Source organism: Xenopus laevis, chromosome 2S, assembly GCF_017654675.1.
Source record: "Xenopus laevis strain J_2021 chromosome 2S, Xenopus_laevis_v10.1, whole genome shotgun sequence".
Lineage (NCBI taxonomy): Eukaryota > Metazoa > Chordata > Amphibia > Anura > Pipidae > Xenopus > Xenopus laevis.
Genome location: NC_054374.1, coordinates 22,940,971 through 22,965,182, shown reverse-complemented (window position 1 = coordinate 22,965,182; position 24,212 = coordinate 22,940,971). Strand labels below are relative to the sequence as shown.

Below are 24,212 nucleotides of genomic sequence, written 5' to 3'. Positions count from 1 at the left end.
GATTTCATATTTAGATTGCTAGCTTCTATTCCATGATATATGGACAGTGGTGCAAATAAAAAGGAATGGTGGGGAATCAGTGGCTTAATAATAGAGGAAGCATGGCTACACACAGGGTTGTTGCTATAGGATCCAAATCTACAGATTTAGTCATATGGGGGAAATGTAATAACATTTGCAAAGAGAACAAACTTGCAAATAAATTTGCATGTTGCAATGTAATATTCTTCATTAGGGGGCAGATTTATCAAGGGTCGATTTTCGAAGTTAAAAATACTTCGAAATTCAACCATCGAATTGAAATACTTTGAATAGAGAAGTCGAAGTTTTTTTCATCGAATTTGGGTATCCAAATCCAAATGAACGATTTTACTTCGACTGCAGGATACCCAAATTCCAAATGCTCTACAAGGTCCCCATAGGCTAACATAGCACTTTGGCAGGTTTAATTTGGCAAAGTATTTTAGTCAAAGTTTTTTTAAAGAGACAGTACTTCGGTTATCGAATGGTCGAATATTCGAACGATTTTACTTCAAATCGAATTTGAAGTTGAAATCGTAGTATCCTATTCGATGGTCGAAGTATCCAAAAAATTACTTCGAATTTCGATTTTTTTTTCATCGAAAATTCCCTCTAATTCACTTCGACCCTTGATCGAAGGATTTTTCTTCGACCAAAAAAAGATAGCAAAGCCTATGGGGACCTTCCCCATAGGCAAACATTGACTTCGGTAGGTTTTAGGTGGCGAACTAGGGGGTCAAAGTTTTTTTTAAAGAGACAGTACTTCGACTATCGAATAGTTGAACGATTTTTAGTTCGAATAGTTCAATTCGAAGTCGTAGTCAAAGGTCGAAGTAGTCCATTCGATGGTCGAAGTAGCCAAAAAAAACATTCGAAATTTTAAGTTTTTTTATTCTATTCCTTCACTCGAGCTAAGTAAATGGGCCCCTACGGGACAGATTTATCATGGCTCGAAGTGAAAATTCTAATTTTCGAATTCAAATTTGAATTTCAAATTAGAATTTTCAAGAATTTTTTTAGGGAACTAGGGAATAGTTAAAATTCGATTTGAGTTTTTAAAAGAAATTTGAAAATGTATCAATTCAAGAATTCAAATTTGACTATTCGCTACCTTAAACCTGCCGAATTGCTGTTTTAGCCTATGGGGGATGTCTTGGGATAAATTTTCCTGAAAATCAAGGTTTTTTTGTAGAAAAAACTCAAATCTAATTCGATTCGAATTTGAAAAATTTTATTTTTTTGAAAAATTTAGATTGGTCAGGTTTTTTTCTAATTTTTATGGGCATTCATGGGAGTTTATGGGAGTTTTTACAAACTCCCATGAACTCGAAGTTCGACCCTTGATAAAGCTGCCCCTTATTCACAATGCTAACGAATTGGGAACAGTTTTTGCGTTACCGACAAGTATTACAATCCCCCAAGGGTATTTAGGTCAAAATATAGCATTGTGAAGGTGATTCTAAACTGAGAATAAACCAAGAATAAAAAGAAGATAGAGAAAGGGTCAAATTCAAAATTATACAGCAAGTGGTTTTTCAGACCATACAGAATTGTCAATATAGACCTGGGTTCAATGTAAGCCCAATAATTGTGTTGGGTCTGTATTTGGCCCAAAATGAAAAAGTAGAAAAATAAATAGATTTTATGAAATTAAAAAATAGTCAGAACCCAATTTATTACAAATCCAACACAAGTAACTCAATGCAAAGGTTAATACCTCTCCTCTATAAGTGTAGTAGAGTCTACACTTAAACTCACTGTTCATTATTTGTAATGGATATAAATATGTGCCCATTTATGAAGGGCTAGCAGCAAAGGGGTCCACAATGGCAGTGCTTACATGCTTAGAAAATGTGGGTCTATAAATTTCGCAAGTTTGCCCTTTGGGTGCTCGGGGGATCTGTCATAAAGAAAAGGTAACAGGTATTGGGGTGTTTTTTTGCATTTGGCACCCTCTCCCCTTCCAATAGTGTAATGTCCTATTCTGATGATCCATTTTGTCTTTTCTCATCTTCATGTGCAACAGAACTCAACAGAACCCAATGTGTATGGATCCATTCCCATGTCAACTGACACATCAGACCCACAGTTCAATCAACAAGTATATTTAATAGGTTCTATACCCCCAGAAGCAAAAAAAGAAGCTGGCACATGGTGTACGGCAAGTAAGTGACTCTTACATAAGGGAAACAAAAGAAATATGAGCCAAATTAAGACCTATGATGGTTATCGCTCTGTAAATAAAGTTCAACAAAAATGTGCTTTCAATTTGACAATTTAACATTTAAACTGAAGGGATTATTTTGGTTGATTATTAGTTGGGTTCTTATCATGTCACTCTACTAAATCTCAAGGCCTTATTTATCAAAATCCGAATTTTTCGGAGTACTTTAATAAAAAACGTCTGACCAAACTAGAATCCACGATTGGACCTTATTTATTATTAAAAAAGCACGATTTAATCGGATCAGGGACAAACATGAAAAAATTAAGCGGAAATTCGAGTTTTTTCCCCAATCGCTTGATTCTTTCAGGCTTTTTCCAGAAAAAACAGAAACATTCGGATTTTTGGGCTGATTCCAGCGCAGACCACATAAACTTCCAAATAGTATAGGGACCTCTCCCATTGACTTATATACAACCCGAGTAGGTCTGAGATGCCAGATTTTCAGATTCAGACTTTTTCCATCCTTGGGGTATAATAAATCTTGAAAAATTTAATTTTTTCCAATAAAATTTAGATTTTATAGTAAAAACAACTTGAATTTTTCTAGTTTTTGGCATACAGACTTTAATAAATAACCCCCTTAAATTGAAGGGATTATTCTGGTTTCTAGTCTGATTCTTATCAATATATCTCACTCTACTAAATCTGACTATTGTCTCTTCAAGGAAGAAAAAAAATTGTTTGTATTGTCTCCAGTGTTTGCGTGCTCATAGCAGCAGCCATCATCATTGCCGTGCTGTATTCAATTTATGGTAAGAATACCAAAAAAAAAAAAAAATCACTTGAAATGAAAATGTGCAAAATAACATTTCTGGGTTGTTGTGATATTCTATACGACCGATTAACTAAAATTCAGAAATATTGTTTTCTAAATTTCTTTTTTCCTGTTGTTGATAGAAACAAAAACCAAGGTTATTCAGGCAGTTTTCTGTTATTTTCATCTGTTTTTATAACACAGGATACGGTTCCGATTTTCCTGTAGACAGCCATTATAGCAACACTGATTTTGATCTGAAACTATTTCTGATGACTTTTTAAAGAATACTGGAAAAAGAATATTATGTTGACAGGAAATATTAGGCAAAAAAAAAAAAAAGTCCAGGGGAAAAGTGATAAAATGCTTTTGAAAACCTGAAAATTTTCAAGGAAAAATTACTTGATTTTTTCATAAATTCAAAAAATGTTCACACTTATTTTAAACATATTTTATTGTGTAATAAAAGCTTCAGACAGTCCGCAATACCTATAAATTCTTTAATAAATTTAAAAAATAAGTACGTAGTGGCTAAAAGTTCACAAAACGCATTGATGTTTTTTTGCTCCAAATGCATTAAAGTCAATGGCCGTTTTTCCTTAAGGCGACTTTTTTTGCCCAAATACATTGTCAATGGGAGTTTTTTCTTAAAGGGAAAAAACATTTTTTTCAAAATGAACCAGTTAATAGTGCTGCTCCAGCAGAATTCTGCACTGAAATCCATTTCTCAAAAGAGCAAACAGATTTTTTTATATTCAATTTTGAAATCTGACATGGGGCTAGACATATTGTCAATTTCCCAGCTGCCCCAAGTCATGTGACTTGTGCTCTGATAAACTTCAATCACTCTTTACTGCTGTACTGCAAGTTGGAGTGATATCACCCCCTCCCTTTCCCCCCTCCAGCAGCCAAACAAAAGAACAATGGGAAGGTAACCAGATAACAGTTCCCTAATACAAGATAACAGCTGCCTGGTAGATCTAAGAACAGCACTCAATAGTAAAAACCCATGTCCCACTGAGACACATTCAGTTACATTGAGAAGGAAAAACAGCAGCCTGCCAGAAAGCATTTCTCTCCTAAAGTGCAGGCACAAGTCACATGACCAGGGGCAGCTGGGAAATTGACAAAATGTATAGCCCCATGTCAGATTTCAAAATTGAATATTAAAAATTTGCTCTTTTGAGAAATGGATTTCAGTGCAGAATTTTGCTGGAGCAGCACTATTAACTGATTTACTTTGAAAAAAATGTTTTTCTCCCATGACAGTATCCCTTTAAGGCAACTTTTTTGTCCATATGTATTAAAGGTTAATGGGTGTTTTCTTGCTGCAGCATTTTTTTCTTGTCCCATGACTTTTTTGCGGCACAAAATTTTTGACACGCGGAGAAACAACCTCTGAAGCATATTTTTGACATGGTTTCGTGAAAAATTTTGCCGTGGTAAAACTCAAAAGTTCACCATGAATCTAACCATGGCAAATTTCTTCACTAATAATGTCTTCAGTAGGATGTTGCACAGTATGTTTCGTTACCTGAAAAAAAATACTTGCTAAAAACACTGTTGTAAGTAAACATTAAAAAAAAGTGAATGTAAAATTGACGAGGGTGCTATTTGAAGCACTTTTGTAATTTGCATTCAGAATTTATTTATTTTGTTTTTATTCCAAGCTATTAAGGGATATGTGTATCGTTAATATAAATGAACATTGTTACAACAACGCCACCTGCTGGTCATTTTTTTGACCAGTCTGACCACCAAGTAGTCAAGGAAGTTGTCAGGAGAAAGAAAAAGGCTGCTCTGATGTTCTTCTGCTTAGAAAAAAAATTAAAAATCTTTCTCAAAGATTTGCTAACTGAACGAACATCAGAGCAGCCTCTTTCTTTCTCCTGACAACTTCCTTGACTACTTGGTGGTAAGACTGGTGGGAAACTGACCAGCAGGTGGCGCTGTTGTGACAAAATCCATTCATATTAACAGTACATGTATCAATTAATATCTTGGAATAAAAGTAAAATAAATAATAAATGTAAATTACAAAAGTGCTTAGAATAGCCCCCTCATCAATTTTACATTCACTTATTTAAAGGTTTACTTATCCTTTAATAGTATGCAGCCCTTCATAAAAAAAGTTATTTTATCAATAAACATTCCAATTTGCAACATTCCACTAACAAGTTTTTCCAAGTTTTTCTGTGACTCAAGCTTGGCTCTTTATTTACAGCTCCAATAACAACTCCAAGATCAAACTGCCAAAAGGCATGTGGAACCAGTGGAACCTGTGTCCTTTCTTCCCAGTGGTGTAATGGGGTATCTGATTGCCCGAATAGAGAAGATGAGGCTATCTGTTGTAAGTAGTGAATATCATGAGCCTTTGTAAATGGCTAGCCAGCCAAATATCAAAGGGATAATGTCACAGGAAAACATTTTTTTTCTTCAAAACGCATCAGTTACTAGTGCTGCTCCAGCAGACTTCTGCACTGAAATCCATTTTTCAAAAGAGCAAACGGATATATTTTTGTATTTAATTTAAAAATCTGACATGGGGCTAGACATGATTTCTAACCCACGCGGTGGCGTAGTAGTAAAAATCCATGTCCCACTGTGACTCCATCAGTTACATTGAGTAGGAGAAACAACAGCCTGTCAGAAAGCAGTTCCATAGTGCAGTACTGGCTCTTTCTTTGACCAGTCAAAATGGCCTGAGATGGTGCCTAAACATACAAATTTTTTGCACTTCACTCGCCTTTCCTATGCCAATTCATGCTTGATGGTGCAAATCTCTCTAGACGGTCAGCACACGTCAATCATTGTAGTATCAGCAAAATGGAAGAGAATCACACGACACCATTATTGTTGCAGGTGGGGAGCTTCCCCTTTTATTTTTCACCAAGGGCAACAATAATGGTGTCGTGTGACTCTCTTCCATTTTGCTGATACTACTGAGATGGTGCCTACACACCAATATTACAGCTAAAAAATATACAGTTGTGTCAGGAATTATTTGAACTGTCAACAGTGTGATTTTGAAATAAAAACTACAGTACATCATAAAATTCCTTTCAGAAAAATTTGCATAATGAAAGAATTTATAATTATAAGCACTTTGCATCAGTGTTAAACATTTCAGTTGCTATTAAAACCCATTTTTGTTTGTTATTTGCTATTATATGTACTGCTTGTTGTAAATATATGCACCACTGACACAATGTAGCATCTCTCCTCCAGCCAAGCTTCTCCTTCCCAGGTCTTTAAATCACAGACTATTCTCTAATCTGCTCATCATGTGGAACCCACTTGAATTATGATTTTGCTTCTCTTCCAGCAGCAGAATCAAGGGCATGTCAGATGACATGTGGAAGCTCTGGCATCTGCGTCCTTTATACCCAGTGGTGTAATGGCATTTCCGAGTGTCCTAGTGGAGAAGATGAAAAAAACTGCGGTGAGTTGTTGTGGTGTTGAAAGTTGACAGAGACGAAAGGAGTTAAGAATAGATGGTGGTTCCTTGAGAGTTTCCTAGCTAGGAACCTCAACTCTAACCTACTCTTGCAGTTCGACTGTATGGACCAAGCTTCCAGCTGCAGGCCTATTCTCCTGAAAATGCAATATGGCTGCCGGTGTGCTATGACAAATGGAGTGACATCGCTGGAAAGACCGCCTGCCAGGACATTGGATATAACATGTCAGTAGGCTAAGTAGTCAATACCCAGGCTTGCCCATTGCTCTTTCCAAATTACTGTAGCTATTATAGCCATAGATAATTGTATATCTGATATGAGTAATTCTAAAACAACTGGACTTGCTGGGTAATCATTGAAGACGTTTCACTACTCATCCGAGCAGCTTCTTCAGTTCAACTGACTGGTGTGGGAAGTTCTCGGCATATAAACTCTTCCACTAATCCAATCTCAATAGCACATTGTAACTCTTCAGAGAGGTGACATCTAAAATTCACAGAGGTGTTGAGTTGCATAATGGATGTGTGAAGTGTTCTAAAACTGCCGGGTTACAGATGTGAGAACAACATTGTATGTAGCAGACAGGTGGTGTCGAAGGCCCCCGCCTCTGTTCAGGGATGGTTTCTCCACCTTGACATGAATCGCTTACAATGTGCCATTGTGATTGGATTAGTGGAAGAGTTTATATGCTGAGAACTTCCCACACCAGTCAGTTGAACTGAAGAAGCTGCTCGGATGAGTAGTGAAATGTCTTCAATAATTACTCAGCAAGTCCAGTTGTTTTAGAATTATTTATATTAGATATACCATGACCTGGATGAATGAAAATCTTCATAGTCAGATAATTGTATAGTTTATGGGACAGAAGTATATAAAACACCAAAGCGTTGTGTTTGCCGCAATGTTATTCAGACAATGTTATTAATTGTATCAATGTAACAGTGGGATCCTATTAATCCATAAAGGCTTTGGGATTTTTCAAACTGTTTAATGAATTTCATTGAACTGGATTCAAAGTTATTTTTAGTCATCCAAAAAGTTCCAAAAATTTCATGGTACTTCATTGCCACTTCTGCCACAAGGCAAAGTAAAAATAGACAGTTGGTAGTTGTTATTGTAACGTTAACAGGGTTATTTATCCAAATCTGATTTTTTAGAATAAAAAAAGTTAGACCAAACTAGAATCCGCGATTTGACAGTATTTATTATTAAAAAAGCACAATTTAATGGGGGAAAACTCGATAAAACCGAGCAAAAATTGTACGATTTTTTCTGAGGTTTTTCCCAAATGGTATGATATTTTTAGGCTTTTTCCCAAAACGCCCCAAATTGTCGGATTTTAGGCTAATTCCAGCGCAGACCACAAAAACTTCAGAATAGGACAGGGACCTCTCCCATTGACTTATATACAACCTCGGCAGGTCTGAGATGGAGGATATTCAGATTCTGACTTTTTAGAGCATCGGGGTATAATATAACTTGAATAATTTGAGTATTTTTTTCCACTAAAATTTCAGATTTTTAGTAAAAAAAAAACACTAATTTTCCGAGTTGTTAGCATTCATATAAAAACCCCTAGGTGTTGAACTTCCAAGTTTTTAGTGTAGATGCCACCCTGGATTGAGGGTAAGAAAGGTGCACTAGGGAGTCACAGGCAGAAAGCAAGACCAGAAGTCCTGTGGAAGTTATTCAATAGATTTCATACAATGGGACAGGAACAAAAACTGAACTTCACTCTTTGCTCTGCCCTCTACAGTAGCACCTACTACACGAGCAGTCAGTTGTTGGCCTCAAGTAATGGATATCTCATGCTCCAATCAAGTAATGTGATGGGCAAGCTGTACAAAAATCTTAATTACAGGTATTTATGTAATCTTTATTGTAAGTTATCTAACCAGTTTCCTTTTTTATACTTCTTCAGCACAAACTTTTCTTACTGCAGTTATTTTAGTAGAGGTATGGGTCCAGCATGCTCAGGTCCCATTTCACCCATTGGAGACTATGGGCGTCATTTATGTGATGAAACTCAGCAAATAATTTCACTCAATCATTACAAATAAATGGGTTTGGATCTTCATATTTTAAGTCTACAAAAAAATCATGTAAACCTTAAATAAACTCAATAGGCTGGTTTTGCTTCCAATAATAAATTATATCTTAGCTGGGATCAAGTAAAAGTTACTATTTTATTATTAAAGAGAAAAAAGCAATCATTAGTGATGGGCGAATCTGACACGTCAAAAAATCGCAAAACTGTGAAAATTTGTCTAAATTCCTTGAAGCCTATGGGCTACAATTTTTTTTGATGCACTACAACTTGCGCAACCCATTAGAATCTATAGGCAGAATTTTCATGGAGAAACTTGGCAAAAAATTTTGTTCATCACTAGAAATCATTTTTGTACATGTGAATTATTTTATTAAAATGGAGTCTCTGTACTGGCTATGAGCAAACTTAGGGGCTGTTCCTGATGAATCTGGTTAGGAAATATGTGAGAAAAGTTATCTGAGGTTTCTAATTTTTTTACCTAACCGGAAGAACATCAGAACAGCCTCTTTCTTTCTCCTGACAACTTCCTTGACTACTTGGTGGTCAGACTGGTGGGAAACTGACCAGCAGGTGGCGCTGTTGTAACAAAATTAATTCATTTTAAATTCATATTAAAGGATACATGTATCCTTTAATATCTTGGAATTAAAAAAATAAATAATGAATGTACACTGCAAAAGTCCTTAGAATATCACCTTAGAATATATAGAATATATATTAGAAAAATACTAAATTAAAATAAAAACGTTTTGGGTATCCTTTTGTTCTGCAAATTTGTTGTTCTTACAGCGTTATGATGTAAACTGCAGAGTAGAATATATTTTTTTTTAAAAAATCTGATTAATCATATTCATTTGATTTCAGTGCTACCTGCCCCTCTGGGAATACAGTTTCATTGCGCTGTATAAGTAAGTAATCAAAGTTGAAATTTTGAGTTTTGGTCGGTAGCAACATCTTAAAGGAACAGTAGCACCAAAAAAATTAACTGTTTTAAAAGAATGACAATATAATGTACAGCTGCTACAACTGGTGTGTTACAACTATAGTTTATATAAACAAGTTGCTGTGTAGCCATGGGGAGCAGCCATTAAAGCACAGGATACACAGTAGATAACAGATAAGTACTACTATAGTTTATATAAACAAGTTACTGTGTAGCCATGGGGAGCAGCCATTCAAGCACAGGATACACAGTAGATAACAGATAAGTACTACTATAGTTTATATAAACAAGCTGCTGTGTAGCCATGGGGCAGCCATTCAAGCACAGGATACACAGTAGATAACAGATAAGTATTACTATAGTTTATATAAACAAGCTGCTGTGTAGCCATGGGGGCAGCCATTCAAGCACAGGATACACAGTAGATAACAGATAAGTACTACTATAGTTTATATAAACAAGCTGCTGTGTAGCCATGGGGGCAGCCATTCAAGCACAGGATACACAGTAGATAACAGATAAGTACTACTATAGTTTATATCAGTGACGGAAGTAGGTGGGGGCGGGCCCTGGTGCGGGCCGTGCAGCCGGGCCCCGTCCCCCACCCTCGTCCGTGCGGTGCTGCAGCCGACTCCAGCCAGCGTGACTGCCGGGGGGCCCTGCGGGGGTGCGGGCCCTGGCCCAATTGCACCCCCTGCTCCCCCGGTAGTTACGCCACTGGTTTATATTAACAAGCTGTGGTGTAGCCATGGGGGCAGGCATTCAAACACAGGATACACAGTAGATAGTAGTAGATAGTACTACTATAGCTTAGATAAACAAGCTGTTGTGTAGCCATGAGGGTAGACATTCAAAGCTAAAAAAGCTAGGGAAATTGACAAAATGTCTAGCCCCATGTCAGATTTCAAAATTGAATATAAAAAAATCTGTTTTCTGTTTTGAGAAATGGATTCCAGTGCAGAATTCTGCTGGAGTAGCACTATTAACTGATGCATTTTTTTTTAAAAAAAACATGTTTTCCCATGACAGTATCCCTTTAATGTTTTGGTGTTACTGTTCGATTAACCTGCATAAAGGAGATATAGATACAGACAAAAAGGAAATGTCAATTATTCCCTTTATAAAGCAGTTGGGGGGAGGGGCATTTTGTTATTCTGAGCAGAAAATCATTAGTGAATGACAACAGAAGGTCAACTAACCTAAAGGAGGTACTCTGGTTCTGTTTTATCAGTCCAAAAAAGAGGGTCACTGTAGAGGCAACTGAAAACTAGGGTCAACATATTAGGCACATCAGGCGCAACTGAGAGGTACTGTCTCAATGAATTGTCTGGTCTAACAGTTTATTTTCTGTCATTGCAGATTGTGGTTTGTCTACAAAGGTGGATAGCAGGATAGTAGGGGGAACAGTTGCCTTCGCAGGAGATTGGCCTTGGCAAATAATTCTTATGAAGCAAGTCGGTACTAGTACTTATTTGTGTGGTGGATCCATCATTACACCATACTGGATAGTGACTGCTGCTCACTGCATATATGGGTACGTTCTGCATTTGTTGATGGGGAATGCTCCTATTGTAACAATTAATTGTCTGTATGTAGGCAAGTCTTAAGTGTAGGACATTTACAAAATGAGACTTATCTATAAACATTTAGAGACTAAGTAAGAATATTACAATTCATGGACCAAAGTGTCTGCATCACTATGGACACTGGTAAACGCTTACAAATCTTCTAATTGCATGCTCTTCAGTTGGTGCTACAATATTAACACACAGATACACAGCTCAAAGGAATTACAAGTTTAGGTGGCCAACGGAAGTTTACATACAGGGTTCCCTTATCATAATGACTGTTTTTTTATATTGATGCTAAATCCCACAGTGGCATGGTAAAAATTCTTTCTATATAGAAGTGGATCCTAAACTGGTGGGCTGAGCCCAGAAGGAAGCTAGAACAGTGGATTGGGGGTCCTAAAAGAAGGTCAGTTAGAGTGAGATTTGTGGAGAGTATCTGATCTCCTAGATATGCCAGAAGGTATTTTAAGCAAGGGTAATTCCATTCCTACATATATTTTGAGCTATGGCTATAAAATTTCAACACTTTTATAAATCCCTAAAATATGCTAAGGGGGTCCTAAATAAAATCAAACCAAAACAGTCAGAAAGCTACTGAGTATTACAGACATTTTGAGACTTGGAGTATCTTCATAAAAGAGGGGCAAAGAGTTAGCCCAGTTGACTCACAGCTTCACACACCAGGAGATAAAAAGTGGAAAAATGAGAAATTTTCCCATACTGATCCATCTTCAAACCTTTGAAAGCTACACTTTTTAAGGCATGGTTATTTGCAATGGTGACAAAATGCAATTAAAGATCCTCAGGGTTGCTGATATGTGTATTTTCTTGTATTTTTAGGTCTACTTCTACTCCTTCTGCTTTTAAAGTATTTGCTGGTACACTGGGACTGCAAAGCTTTTCTTCTGCTGGCAATTTGGTGGGAAGAGCACTCGTGCATCCCAGCTATACATCAACTACACAAAACTATGATGTTGCTCTGCTGAAGCTTACAACTGCGCTGGTATTTACTAGTACGTATTGGTCAGTTTTTGTCATCTAAACAGTTCTAAAGTAGTATGAGCAAGACTTTTTTTATTGGGTTTATATTTGGAAGCAACACAAGCATGCAGTATGTTCCTGGGTGCCAAATAAGGGATGTGATTGGCTATCTGGTATCCTCTATGTGGACTGGTAGCCTACAGGAGGCTCTGTTTAGCAGTAGAGCTATTTTTTATGCAACCAGAACTTCCCTCCAACCCAGGATTTCAAAAATAAGCAGCTGTTTTAAGGCCACTGGGAATAACATCCAAGAGGTTGGTGAGCAACATGTTGCTTGTGAGCCACTGGCTGGGGATCATTGGATTAGCAGTGATCCCCAACCAGTAGCTCGTGAGCAACATGTTTCTCTCTAACCCCTTGGATGTTGCTCCCAGTGGACTCAAAGCAGGAGCTTATTTTTGAATTCCAGGCTTAGAGACAAGTTTTGGTTTTATAAAAAACAGGCACACTGCCAAACAAAGCCTCAGTGTAGGTTGATAATCCTCATAGGGGCTTCCAAATGGCCAATCACAGCCCTTATTTGGCACCCCGAGAACATTTTTCATGCTTGTGTTGCTCTCCAACTCCTTTTACTTCTGAATGTTGCTCACAGGTTCAAAAGGTTGGAGATCCCTAGATTACAGCCACCTTTTTAGAAGCGAGTTGATTTAGGTGATGTGTGCTACACTGAGAGAGAGAGAAAAAACAACATTTAACCAATGCCTTACCTTCCTTGAGCTTTAGAATGGTCTATTGACAGTTTTGATACAGAACACTTCTAAAGAAACTCTTTAATAAGTTATGCTTCTCTAAGTAAGATCCTAAGTCTACAGCATGCCCCTAATCAATTCTTTCTCCAGATCTATTTTTTTAAGAAAAGTCCTCATTGTATTTTTATCTTATATCAAGCCCCTTATAACTAAACATATAAAATTTTCCCTAATCCATTACTAATAAGGATAATCAGCGCCTACCTAATTGTGAGTCATAATAATAATGTCATTGGGGGTATGGTTTATTGCCGATCATGACCGACGCGTGAGTGCAGAGCTCCTAGGCCAGTTACCGGTAAAAGACCAGCATGGACGGATGTAATGGGCAAACACGGGAAAATAAAAGAGCACAGCGGAGAGGAAGGTAAAAGCAACAAATATGGCGACTTACAGAGGCTACTGAAGCAGTACTTTGTCTCCTCGGAAAGCGATCGATCACAGCAGGGATCCAAAATGGCGGCGCATCACAGAGCATGTAGCCCAATAGAGGATTTTGATACCGAATATGTAAGTACAGAGAAACTAACTATGGCACACTTAAAATCCATACCAACGAAGTCCAACCTAGCAGACATGATTTTTCAATTCAAAACTACCCTAAAAGAAGAGATTGGTAGTATAAAAGCTGACATAGCCTCACTGCATACACGAGTCTCTGAAGTAGAGGAGAGACACGAGCAGATAGAGAACACGGTGGAGGCATTAACAGCAGCTAATAGCCACCATATAAAAACTATAACAGTGATACAAAGGCAGCTTGATGACTGATAATAAAGGGCGCAGAAATAATCTTCGTATCAGAGGCCTGCCAGAGTTAATAGAGGGAGACAATCTCCAAGCTAAAGTGCTCCAACTGTTCACACAAATACTGGAGAAACCAGATACTTTCACCATTGATATTGAGAGAGCACACAGAGCCCTTAAACCTCGAGGAGCGGCCAAGGATAAACCAAGAGACATTTTTTGTTGTCTGACTAGGTTTGGCATAAAAGGGGAAATCCTTGCTAAAGCAAGGAAATTAAGGACAATAAAATAAATGAAAGATCCTGATCTATCAGATTGGATTCAATTTACACTAACTCCCAAGGTTCCGGAACTACCACAGCGAGAAGAATGGACAGAAGTCGAGTCACCTAAAAGTAAAAAGAAGAAGAATAAGAAAAAGACGTGATGAGTGAACGGACAAGGAACTGAGTTGCTTCCCTTTGTCCTTTCCAAATGACATAGTTCATTTTCTATAGCATTGCGGTTGCCTTTTTGGTAACGATGAGACAATTCCATGTTATTACACCCTCAAGATTTTGCTCATTGACAGATAATTTGCCATATTACGTTAAGATTTATTTTTGATGTTTTGTTGTTATTAGGATGTAATCTATAAGTCCACCAGAAATTTTCTTCACTTGGTGATTTTTAAAGCAACCAATATTATATTCATTTACCCAGACCGGTAAATGGTAACGATAAACTGGGCCACCTAAGCCTCCGTGAGAAGGTACGCCTCCCCCCCAGGGGTATTGACAGGTTTACTTGTTATACCTGTCTTACAACAGCCAACCAAACACAGGCTAATCTTACCCCAATATTTACAAGTTTATAAAGCTAACAAAGTTATGATCTACGAGTTTATAGTTTGCTCTAGACACGGTAGTAACTGGAAAATTTCTTATGAGATAACAATTAATGTTATAGTGTTGGGGTTCCATAGGATATATAGAGCAGGATTACAAAAGGTTTATACGTTGAAGTATGTTTTACTTACTGTATAAGTATGGCGATATAAAGATAATCTCGTTGAATATCAACGGACTTTATATCCCTGAAAAACCTGTTTAGGGAAATGAATAGACAAAAGGTATCTATTTTAATGCTACAAGAAACACACCTAAAAGGGGATAATGAGATACATAAATCGTACCGTAATTATTCGCAAAGTTTTTATAGTAATAATAAAGATTCCAAAACTAAAGGAGTCACCATAGGTATTCATAGACATCTTGATTTCCAACCTCAAGAAATTTTGAGAGATAGCGAAGGGAGATCGAACTGCACTCTGGGAAGTACCGGTATATACTTACCAAACCAGAATCAAGCGAACAATCTGATTAATATATTAAAAGAAATTGAATCTTTTATGGAAGTACTCACGATTATAGGGGGTGATCTAAATATGACCCTTAATCCCACTATTGATACCTCTACAGGTACCTCAGTAATACCCTTTTCAGCTATAAATAAAGTGAAAAAGACACTTATTAGACTCAGGCTCTTGGAAACATGGAGATGTTTCCATGAAATTGAAATTACTCCCATGCAAGACAAACTTACTGTAGAATTGATTATATTTTAACATCGCAACAAAACGTTAATTGGATCAAGACAGCAACATTGCAAAATATAATTTGGTCAGATCATGCAGCAGTTCAGGTAATAATCAATTTGCCAAATTATCTTAGAGCCCCTTGGAGATGGAAATTAAATGACTCTTATTGGATGATAAAGACTGTTTTAAAGAACTACAGGACTCTTTAACCACTTATAAAAATGCTATAAAAACTGACCCAGCCTCATGTAAATCGAAATGGCAGGCTCTAAAATGTCTAGCTAGGGGAATTTTAATTAAACATGGCTCCAGGTTGAAAAAAATCAGGCAGGAACAAGTACAAAAATTGCTGGCTACGGTTCAAGAGTTGGAATCTTTGTATAAATCAGACCAATTGCAATTTGTATTAAATCAACTCACTCCAGACTAGAACTCCACCAATAACTGAATACACAAACTAAAAATATTCTGTCTAAAGTCCGCCAAAAATAAATTGAACATGGTTACAAAACGGGACGACTGTTAGCGAGGGTTTTGAAAAATAAACAAAACAGCTCCTACATAATTTGAACAACTGTGTACAATGGAAGGGGGAATAAAACTTTCTCTTTCTCGAATTTATAAAGTAATTATTGATAATAAGTATCCTGATCGCCCAACATATAACAAAATGTGGGAGAGAGAATTGAACATTAGATTAAGTGACGAAGAGTGGGTGAAGATATATAAATATACCAATACCTATAAATTACTGTCCAGATGGTATAGAACGCCAATAGTATTAAAAAAGATGGGATTAATAAATAATGACTTATATTGGAGATGCGACCAGGAACCTGGTACACTAGTAGGAAGAATTTCACTGGCACTCAGGTTCAATTCAAGCAGTTACAAGCCCTTGCTGAGTTTATTTTGCGAAGGTGCAACGTTTCGGGGTAAACCCCTTTGTCAAGCCGAGGCCTCCTTCACCGACCACCGGGTATTCGTTTTCTGGAGAGCCAGGGTGTGCAAGCGCGGTAACCTTGTATTATTACCTGGTACATTAGAACATTTATGGCTTACTTGCCCTTTATTAAAATCATATTGAAAAGAAGTGTTTGACATATGTTCTGCAATTATAGGAGTAAAACTGATTCTCCAGCTATTCTCCTATTCCATGAATTTGAACTTGAGAACTTTACTAAGAAAGACCTGTTATTACAACTCCTTATAGCAGCTAAGGCATAAATCCCCGTGTTGTGGAGACAAAAAATAACTCCAAGTAAAGGGAAATGGTTTCAAATGATATATGATATCTGTTTAATGGAAGAACTGACTGCTTCCATAAATAATAAATATTGGAATTACTTAGCCACTTGGTTACCCTGGAAGGAATACATTGCAAAAGTACCATCTAATTAAACCTGAATACAAATACAAATAGAAGTATTCTGTTCTGTAGTAGATTTAATGGTTAATCGATATAGTGCTGACTGGCACAGTTTTGGCTTTAGACTTTTATATATATGAGGGGCAGGAAGAGCAATGAGGCTAAGCACATGTGAGTTGGTAGAGCTGGGGCTATGCCCGGAGGGTCGTGGGCTTTAGAGCATGCTATTGAAGAGATTTCTCCAGATATCAGCTGACTTCTATGAGGCAAAACCCCTTAATTCCCACATCGACCAGACCTTGAGATAATAGTCCATTCTGTTTTGCATATAATCAATATTTGACTCAAATGTTCTATTGCTATTTACTCTCCGGTGGTGTTGGGTCCTTCCATTTGGAGGCGATTGCCAGGCGTGTAGCTGTTAAGATCTGGTTTACCAGACCCTGACCACATGTGCGTAATTTGGGGAAAGGCTTACCAAGCAGGAGAATGAACGGATCCAATGGGACTGGGCGAGCGATTATCTGGCTTATAAGAGCCGCTCTCATTTCCAGAACCGACCTCTTTCCCAGGGGCACGCCGCCAATGAGGCGAAAATGAGGCAAAAAGCCGCTCCTGCACCCTTAAGAGAAGAATTTCCGGTTTTTAAACCGGAAATTCGGCTTTACTAATGCGAGAGAGCGCAATTGCGCTCTCCGCATTAGTGTTCCTGCCTCCCCTTCTGACAGGTAAGTCGGCGAGGGGGGCGGCATTGCAGGAGCTGCCTCAGGCGGCCCTTAGGTAAGGATCGGCACTGCTCTTTCCAGAGCTGTTGTATTTGAGGGCAGTCACAAAAAATATGTTGAAGCGTGCCTCGGGCCCCATGGTTTCTCCAGCAAGTGGGTGGATGTTTCGGAAACAGTCTGTGCAATCGGTCCGGGGTGTTGTACCAAAAGGTTCAAATATTAAACATTCTCTCCTTCTGACGGACGCAAGAAACCATTCGCCTGGCATTGTCCCAGATAAGGGACCAATCGTCAGCCGTTATTGGTTGTGGTAAAGCCTGATCCCATTTATTCATTGACTTATGTCTCTGTTGTGCAGGACACGAAGGGAGGGAGAGTAGCTGATAAATTCTAGTGATGAGGCCTTTCTGTGGTAAACCAGTTGCTGCTAATAGTTCAAAAGCCGTGGGACGGTTCATTTTGGCATAAGTGATGTAGGGTCCTAGAAAATGTCGAATTTGGAAGTATTCAAAGTGTCTGATGGTTGCCTGTGGAAGCTTTTCCTGGATCGTTTCGAGTGGTAGGATCTCATGAGTGAGCGGATTTAGTAAGTCCCTGATCATGAAAAGATGGAATTTGGACCATTTTGTGTAGAATAAGGAGTTCAATATGTATATTAATATGGTATTAATGCATATGTAACAAAGATGTAACTTGGTGTTATTTTGTTCAATAAAAAAGAATACATAAAATAATAATAATAATAATGTCATTTCTGAACCTCTTTTCTCAAGGCATCCAGAATAATTATATTTGTTACATCAATTATAGCTTCTTGTCCTTTTGACTAAGATCAAGTGTAGTGTCTGTTCTTATCGGCTAAGGGGATTATGATTTGGGCCCCTTCACTAGGAAAGCAGAGAAGAGCTTGGCTTGCATCAGATGGAGCGTGAGAATGCACTACAGGCCATGCAAACCTTGGGTCCAGAAGAACACTGGTGGATTACTGTAAAGCACTGGCACTTCACACACATGGCACTTGCTTATTCACATTTGCCATTTGGTCCGGTGGTGTAGGAATTTGTATAATCCGGCCAATAGGGGGCTGCACACAACCACTCTTTCTAATAATTTTATGTATTTATTTATATTTTACTCCTCTGGAGTCATCCGCACTTTTTAACTTTTGCATTTTTTGGATCACGTGCTTTAACCCCTGGGTTACAAACCGATCTAGAGGGGAGAGGATTTACACTCTGATCTGAACCTGGTTCACAGTGGATTCATTAGACATCAGGTGCTCTTTGGAGGACAACTTGTGTTGCTGACCCCTTATTGCCTTTTGGCTTGAGGGGGAAGGAGAAAGAGACCCGTTAGCCTTGCATCTGAAGACCCGTGCCTCCTGCATTCCTTTTGGCTATCTGCGCTAGTCTTCAAACAAAGGCAGACAAGAAGAAACTCTGGATAATCTGTACCTTTTGGTTGGGTGACCCAGGAGTTTTTAACAGAATTAGTCTCTTTAAGACTTTTAAGTCGTTGCACCCTCTTGCACATTTTAACACTTTTTTTGCACTTGGGTAATTTAGAGCACACAGGCTTCAATAGAAAAAAAAATAATTAAAAAAAACTGTCAATATCTTGATTATTGTCTTAGAATTTGTTTTGTTACTTAATTATAAGTGTCTGTCAAAGGATAAAGTATCACTTAAAGGGGTCATGGAGAACCAATATAAAAAGTAGAGGAAATAATTCAAACACTGTTCATTAGGTTTAGGAAAATGTTGATTTTTTTATATTTTTATATTGTTATCTAATTTGATGGTGATTCAAAAACATTTCACATATCCAGCACTGTTTTTGTTGTTGTTTTGTAATCCAGCTAATCTCAGACCTGTATGCTTACCTAATGTTGGGATGGCATGGGCAGAGGGACAACCATGTTGGATATCCGGATGGGGAACTACATCAGATGGAGGTAAGTCAAAGACCACGGGGCAAATTCACTATGCGCCGAAGCGCCTAACGCTAGCGTCAATTCGCTGGTCATTTTCGTTACTTCGCAAATTCACTAACGAACGCTGGCGTAAATTCGCTAGTGTTACTTCACACCCTTACGCCTGGCGAATTTGCGCAACGGACGTAACTACGCAAATTCACTAACGTGCGCATTGTTCTGAACGCTACCTTTTACGCCAGACTTCCTTCGCCACCTCAGACCAGGCGAAACGCAATAGATAGGGATTGCTTCAAAAAAAGTTCACATTTTTTCTAAGTCCCAAAAAACGCTGGCGTTTTTTCTATATTATGGGTGATAGGCTGAAAAAGATCGAAACATTTTTTGGGGCTCCCCTCCTTCCCCCCTACATTTCCTAACTCATGGCAACTTAACTATACAGGGGGCACATGTGTAGGGAAAAAAAAAAAATTATTTGATGTTTTGAAGGTTTCCCAGGCATTTGTAGTGATTGTACGTATTCCTCCATTGAAATTTGAATTTGTCGCCGTATGCAAATTAACCATCGCTAGCGTAACTTCTCTTAGCGAATGAACGCTAGTGCAACTTCGCAACCTTATGCTACCTCTGAGCGCAACTTCGGATTTTAGTGAATTTGCGGAGCGCTGGCGAAACTACGCCTGGCGAAGTGTGGCGAAGTGTGGCGAAGTTACGCCTGGCGCAACTACGAATCTTAGTGAATTTACCCCCATATGTCAGTGATGGGCCATACATTCATGACCCTGCCTGACTATTTAAAAAGACCACACATTATTTTATGTCTGTTACAGTATATAATATTTATCAAAATGTAATATCTGTGGACAAAGGCTTTCGAGTAGGCAGTGATGGACAACTGGAGACCTGTATATCCCATAAAGCCTGCAGAGGGACCATATGGGGCTTACAGGCCACCATCACTGTAATGTTCACTAGGTGACATCCACATATATTACACCAGATGGTTTCATTTGTTAACTATTAAGCCTAAACTTCTAAAATTCAGGTTTTGTGTCTGGATTGAGCCTTACAAAACTGAACTATTAAAGCTCTACATTTTATGACATTTTTATACATATAGTTAACAGAAAACACTGAGCTTGTGCAGCATCACAGACCCCCAGGTTATGGATTAACCAAGATCACATAGATATGTAACTACAAGGGACAGTTTAAATGCTCCCTATCATAAAGCTGCTGCAACACTGAATTTGTAAATTAAAGGGGCAGTATACCTCCTTGCTCAGCTTGAGTTCAATCAACAATCAACGTGTTGAATATACTGTCTGCACATTGTTGGCCATGGTGTTATTTATTAAGATAAACAAGGCAAACAGGGAAATTGTTGCTACTCAATATTTTATCCTTGCAAGGTAGATATTAGATTACCAGTATACACCCACTCCACCCTTTGTTGTGACTGTTTTGTTAGTAATAGTCCATTATGCAAGGGGAAGAAGAGGAAGTTATCTTTTCACTGGTAATCTAATTATCTACCACACAAGTACCAATCATCCACAATCTCATTCCATTTAAATGTATTAAATGCTGCTATGATATTAAGTCTATCTTCTCCTTTTGTACCGCAGGCAGTATTTCCTATTCTCTAATGGCAGCTTCAGTGCCTCTTATCTCTTCCACAACATGTAACCAAGCGGCTGTTTATGGTGGCGCCATCACTTCTGCTATGATGTGCGCTGGTTATCTCAATGGCGGAACAGACACTTGCCAGGTAAGGTCAGCGATGGTTAGTTCAGGTCTTTGATTGAGAAATATAAAACCACAAAGATCCTCGAAAAGCTTGAAAGCATAACCACAGCTGCTACTTGTCCAAACTGCTCAGTATGCTGTATAATGCAGTTGATATAGACATAGTCTTTAATAATACAATGGACTGACTTTTCTTTTAGCATTCTTAATGCTTCGCCTTCATACCAAGCTTATACAGAGCAAGCAGAGTGCACATTGTTTGCACTTATTCCATGCTCAGCATTCTTTAACGTATTACCAGGGTTAAAGGGCATGTAAAGGCAAAAAAATAAAATCCAATTTTTACTTTCTTCAATGAAAAAGAAACCTATCTCCAATATACTTTAATTAAAAAAATGTGTACCATTTTTATAAGAAACCTGACTGTATGCAGTGAAATTCTCCCTTTATTTACTGCTATGGATAGGAATTGTCAGACGGTCCCTAACTGCTGAGCAGGGAAACAATCATACTTATGAACAGCAGGCGGAGCCCCCGCCTTACTTCCCAGCCATGCAGAACTCAAGCTGCTTTGTTTATGACGATCCCTAAGCAGCCCAGACCACACTGAGCATGTGCACAGTCTTAGTCTTGTTTAACAAAGTTACAAGATGGTGACCCCCTGTAGCCAACTTTGAAAGCATCAATAATTTGTTTGATTGTAGGTGATTTGTAGACTTGTGGTGCAGTAAGTTCATGTTTATATTTAGTATACAAAATACAGTGTTATTCTATTTTAGACTTTACATGCCCTTTAAGGCATGCTGAAAGCTATAGTCCAGCAACATCAGGGTTGTCCTCTTAAAGCAATATTTTTCAAGAAAAATGTTTCCTAGTTCCACACAGCTAGTGGTTGCGACAAAATTTAAAGCAGCCCTCCAATGAGAATCCCAACTGACCTGTGTAAATCTGGCTCCATGTTCTTTGTTCCTACAACTGGAGTTGGAAGCTTTACGGTCTCCCTATACACCAAAATGTAAGGGGAACTCAAGCTGCTATTACTTTCATTGTTTTCTCTTTCTCGGTATAGGGAGTATAACTAAATATACCCTAAATAGCCCTTGCATCGCTGGGATATCTCCTTTCTCCTCATGTCCTTTCCTTTTTCTCCAGTGAAACACCAGCATTATACAAATTTCATATATAAATCCATAAGCTCCTCCTCCACCGAAACCTAGAATTCTCACTATGATTTCAGGCTGGCACAAACTGGACTTCACTCCAATAATTGATGCTGTTAAAAAGTTATTTGTTTAAGAAAAAAACTTCTCAATATGTGGTCTTACACATTTCATGCCTTGTGGGCACTTCGACTAAAGAACTTCTGAACATATGAATGTATGTTCAGAAGATCTTTAGCCTATAACCAAGTGCCCACAAGGCATGAAACATATAAGGCCACATATTGAAATATATTTTTCTTAAATAAATTACTTTTTAACAGCATTATTGTAGTGAAGTCCAGTTTGTGTCAGCCTGCAGTCACAAGAATAAGTGTGTCTATCACCTTCCAAAGCTGAAGGTCTGGGGCATGAGCACCTGGAACCCCCCATGAACATTGGTAAGTTAACTCGGTTTACTACTGTGATCAAACTCTGAATGCCTTATTTAGAAGAACCTAGAATTCTCACACCTAGCTAAAACTATCCTCCAATTTCCCATTGGTCCTAATTTCAGTTAAATACAAAGTTCACGGATCTGGTGAAACTGTGTTAATTTACTATATGAATTACTGTATAAAGAATGCTTGTGTATTAAGGTATACAATTCTGCCTTATTGTCTATCTGTTGTTTTCAGGGTGACAGTGGTGGACCTCTAGTTACCAAAACTAACTCCTTATGGTGGCTTGTTGGTGACACAAGCTGGGGATATGGATGTGCCAAAGCCAATAAACCTGGAGTGTATGGGAATGTTACAGTCTTCTTGGAATGGATATACTCACAGATGCAGGTATCCAAAAATTTGGTATAGAAAGTCAGATCTGGAATTAGGAGTAGGCAGGGTAGGCTGTGCAACTGGAAGGGGCCTTGACTCCAGGGGGAAAAAGTATTTACAGAGTTCCCATTAACTTCCGCCATACTGAGGCCTCTGCAAGTAGCGCAGAGGATAAGGGGACTGGCTTTGAATGAGGGGGGCTGGCAGCAAGCTGAAGGGTGGTGGGCAATGTTGGTGTCTGGGGGTGGAGGTTGGCTTCAGGCAGCCTTGAATGCATGTATGTGGGGTCAGTGACTCCCAACAATCAGATATTGCTTACAGCCAGGGTCGGACCAGAGCAGGGGGGCCTACCAGGTTTCTGAACTTCCTGGGCCCACCGCCACGCACTGCACATGCGTGAACGCCAGCACGGACCATGCATGCACAAATGCTGGCGTGTACCACGCATAATTTTTTTGGGGGCTCAGCAGATTAGGGAAACTGGTCTGGGCTGGCTGGGGCCCATCAGGTTTTTTCCCGTTAAGAACCATAAAACAACTTTAAGGTAATTGAATAACTGCTTAGAACAGGTCCATATACTTAGTGTTTTTTTATCTTTGTGCCCCAAAAAACATACACGTGGCACAAAGACCGTATACAAATTCTCCTGACACACCTTTGTGCCTATTTATGAGCTTTACAGAACTGATCAGCTTTATAATTGAGGCCCACTGGAACGCTGTACATAACAATTGCATCTGACCCAATAAATCCAAGTTTCCCTTTTGCTTTGTACGGCCACAATAAAATCATTATGTAGCCTCTCGATAGTACTCCGAGACATGCACTTTCTTTGTCTAAATGAAAGCACTTATCTTTTGCAGATATACAGCTGATGAAACGAACATCATGGGTGGAAGAAAAAAAACATGAAAAATGGAAAATATAATGCACAATGGTTATTTGCTTCTCTGTTTTTTTATTTCTCTAATAACTGTTCTTAGGAGCGGATACCCAAGAAAATTTCAACTGCATATGGACAGTTTTTGTTTTTTTTTGGACACTTAAATGGTGCATTCTTATTTCAGGTTTCATACTTTAAAATTAATTTACAAATTCAATATATATATATATGAAATAAAATACAGTAATTGAAAAACAAACTGTTGACAGATAAACTCTTTGCTACACAATATAAGGGCCAAACGACTTCAGCTCTATGTGGTAGGTGCATGTGTTAATAGAAGGCAATATTGGAAGACGCAGTCAGTGAAACAGCTCCCCGAGGCAGATGATAATTCCAAGGCCCTCTTGTGTCCTGTACTTTGCCCCTTCCATGCTG

The 24,212-nt window shown here is 38.3% G+C and overlaps 1 protein-coding gene across 1 annotated transcript; it reads left to right on the top strand.

Moving 5' to 3' along the window:
• Window positions 1-1,806: 1,806 nt before the first annotated feature.
• tmprss2.14.S (transmembrane serine protease 2 gene 14 S homeolog) lies at window positions 1,807-24,018 on the top strand. The gene is made up of 13 exons (XM_018248922.2): window positions 1,807-2,186; window positions 2,914-3,000; window positions 5,227-5,352; window positions 6,331-6,444; window positions 6,555-6,684; window positions 8,217-8,321; window positions 9,375-9,418; window positions 10,813-10,987; window positions 11,865-12,037; window positions 19,093-19,188; window positions 20,796-20,938; window positions 22,754-22,906; window positions 23,755-24,018. Exons 1-13 carry the CDS (start codon window positions 2,009-2,011, stop codon window positions 23,764-23,766), a joined length of 1,536 nt encoding a protein of 511 aa, XP_018104411.2. The 5' UTR covers window positions 1,807-2,008; the 3' UTR covers window positions 23,767-24,018.
• The last annotated feature ends 194 nt before the right edge of the window (window positions 24,019-24,212 follow it).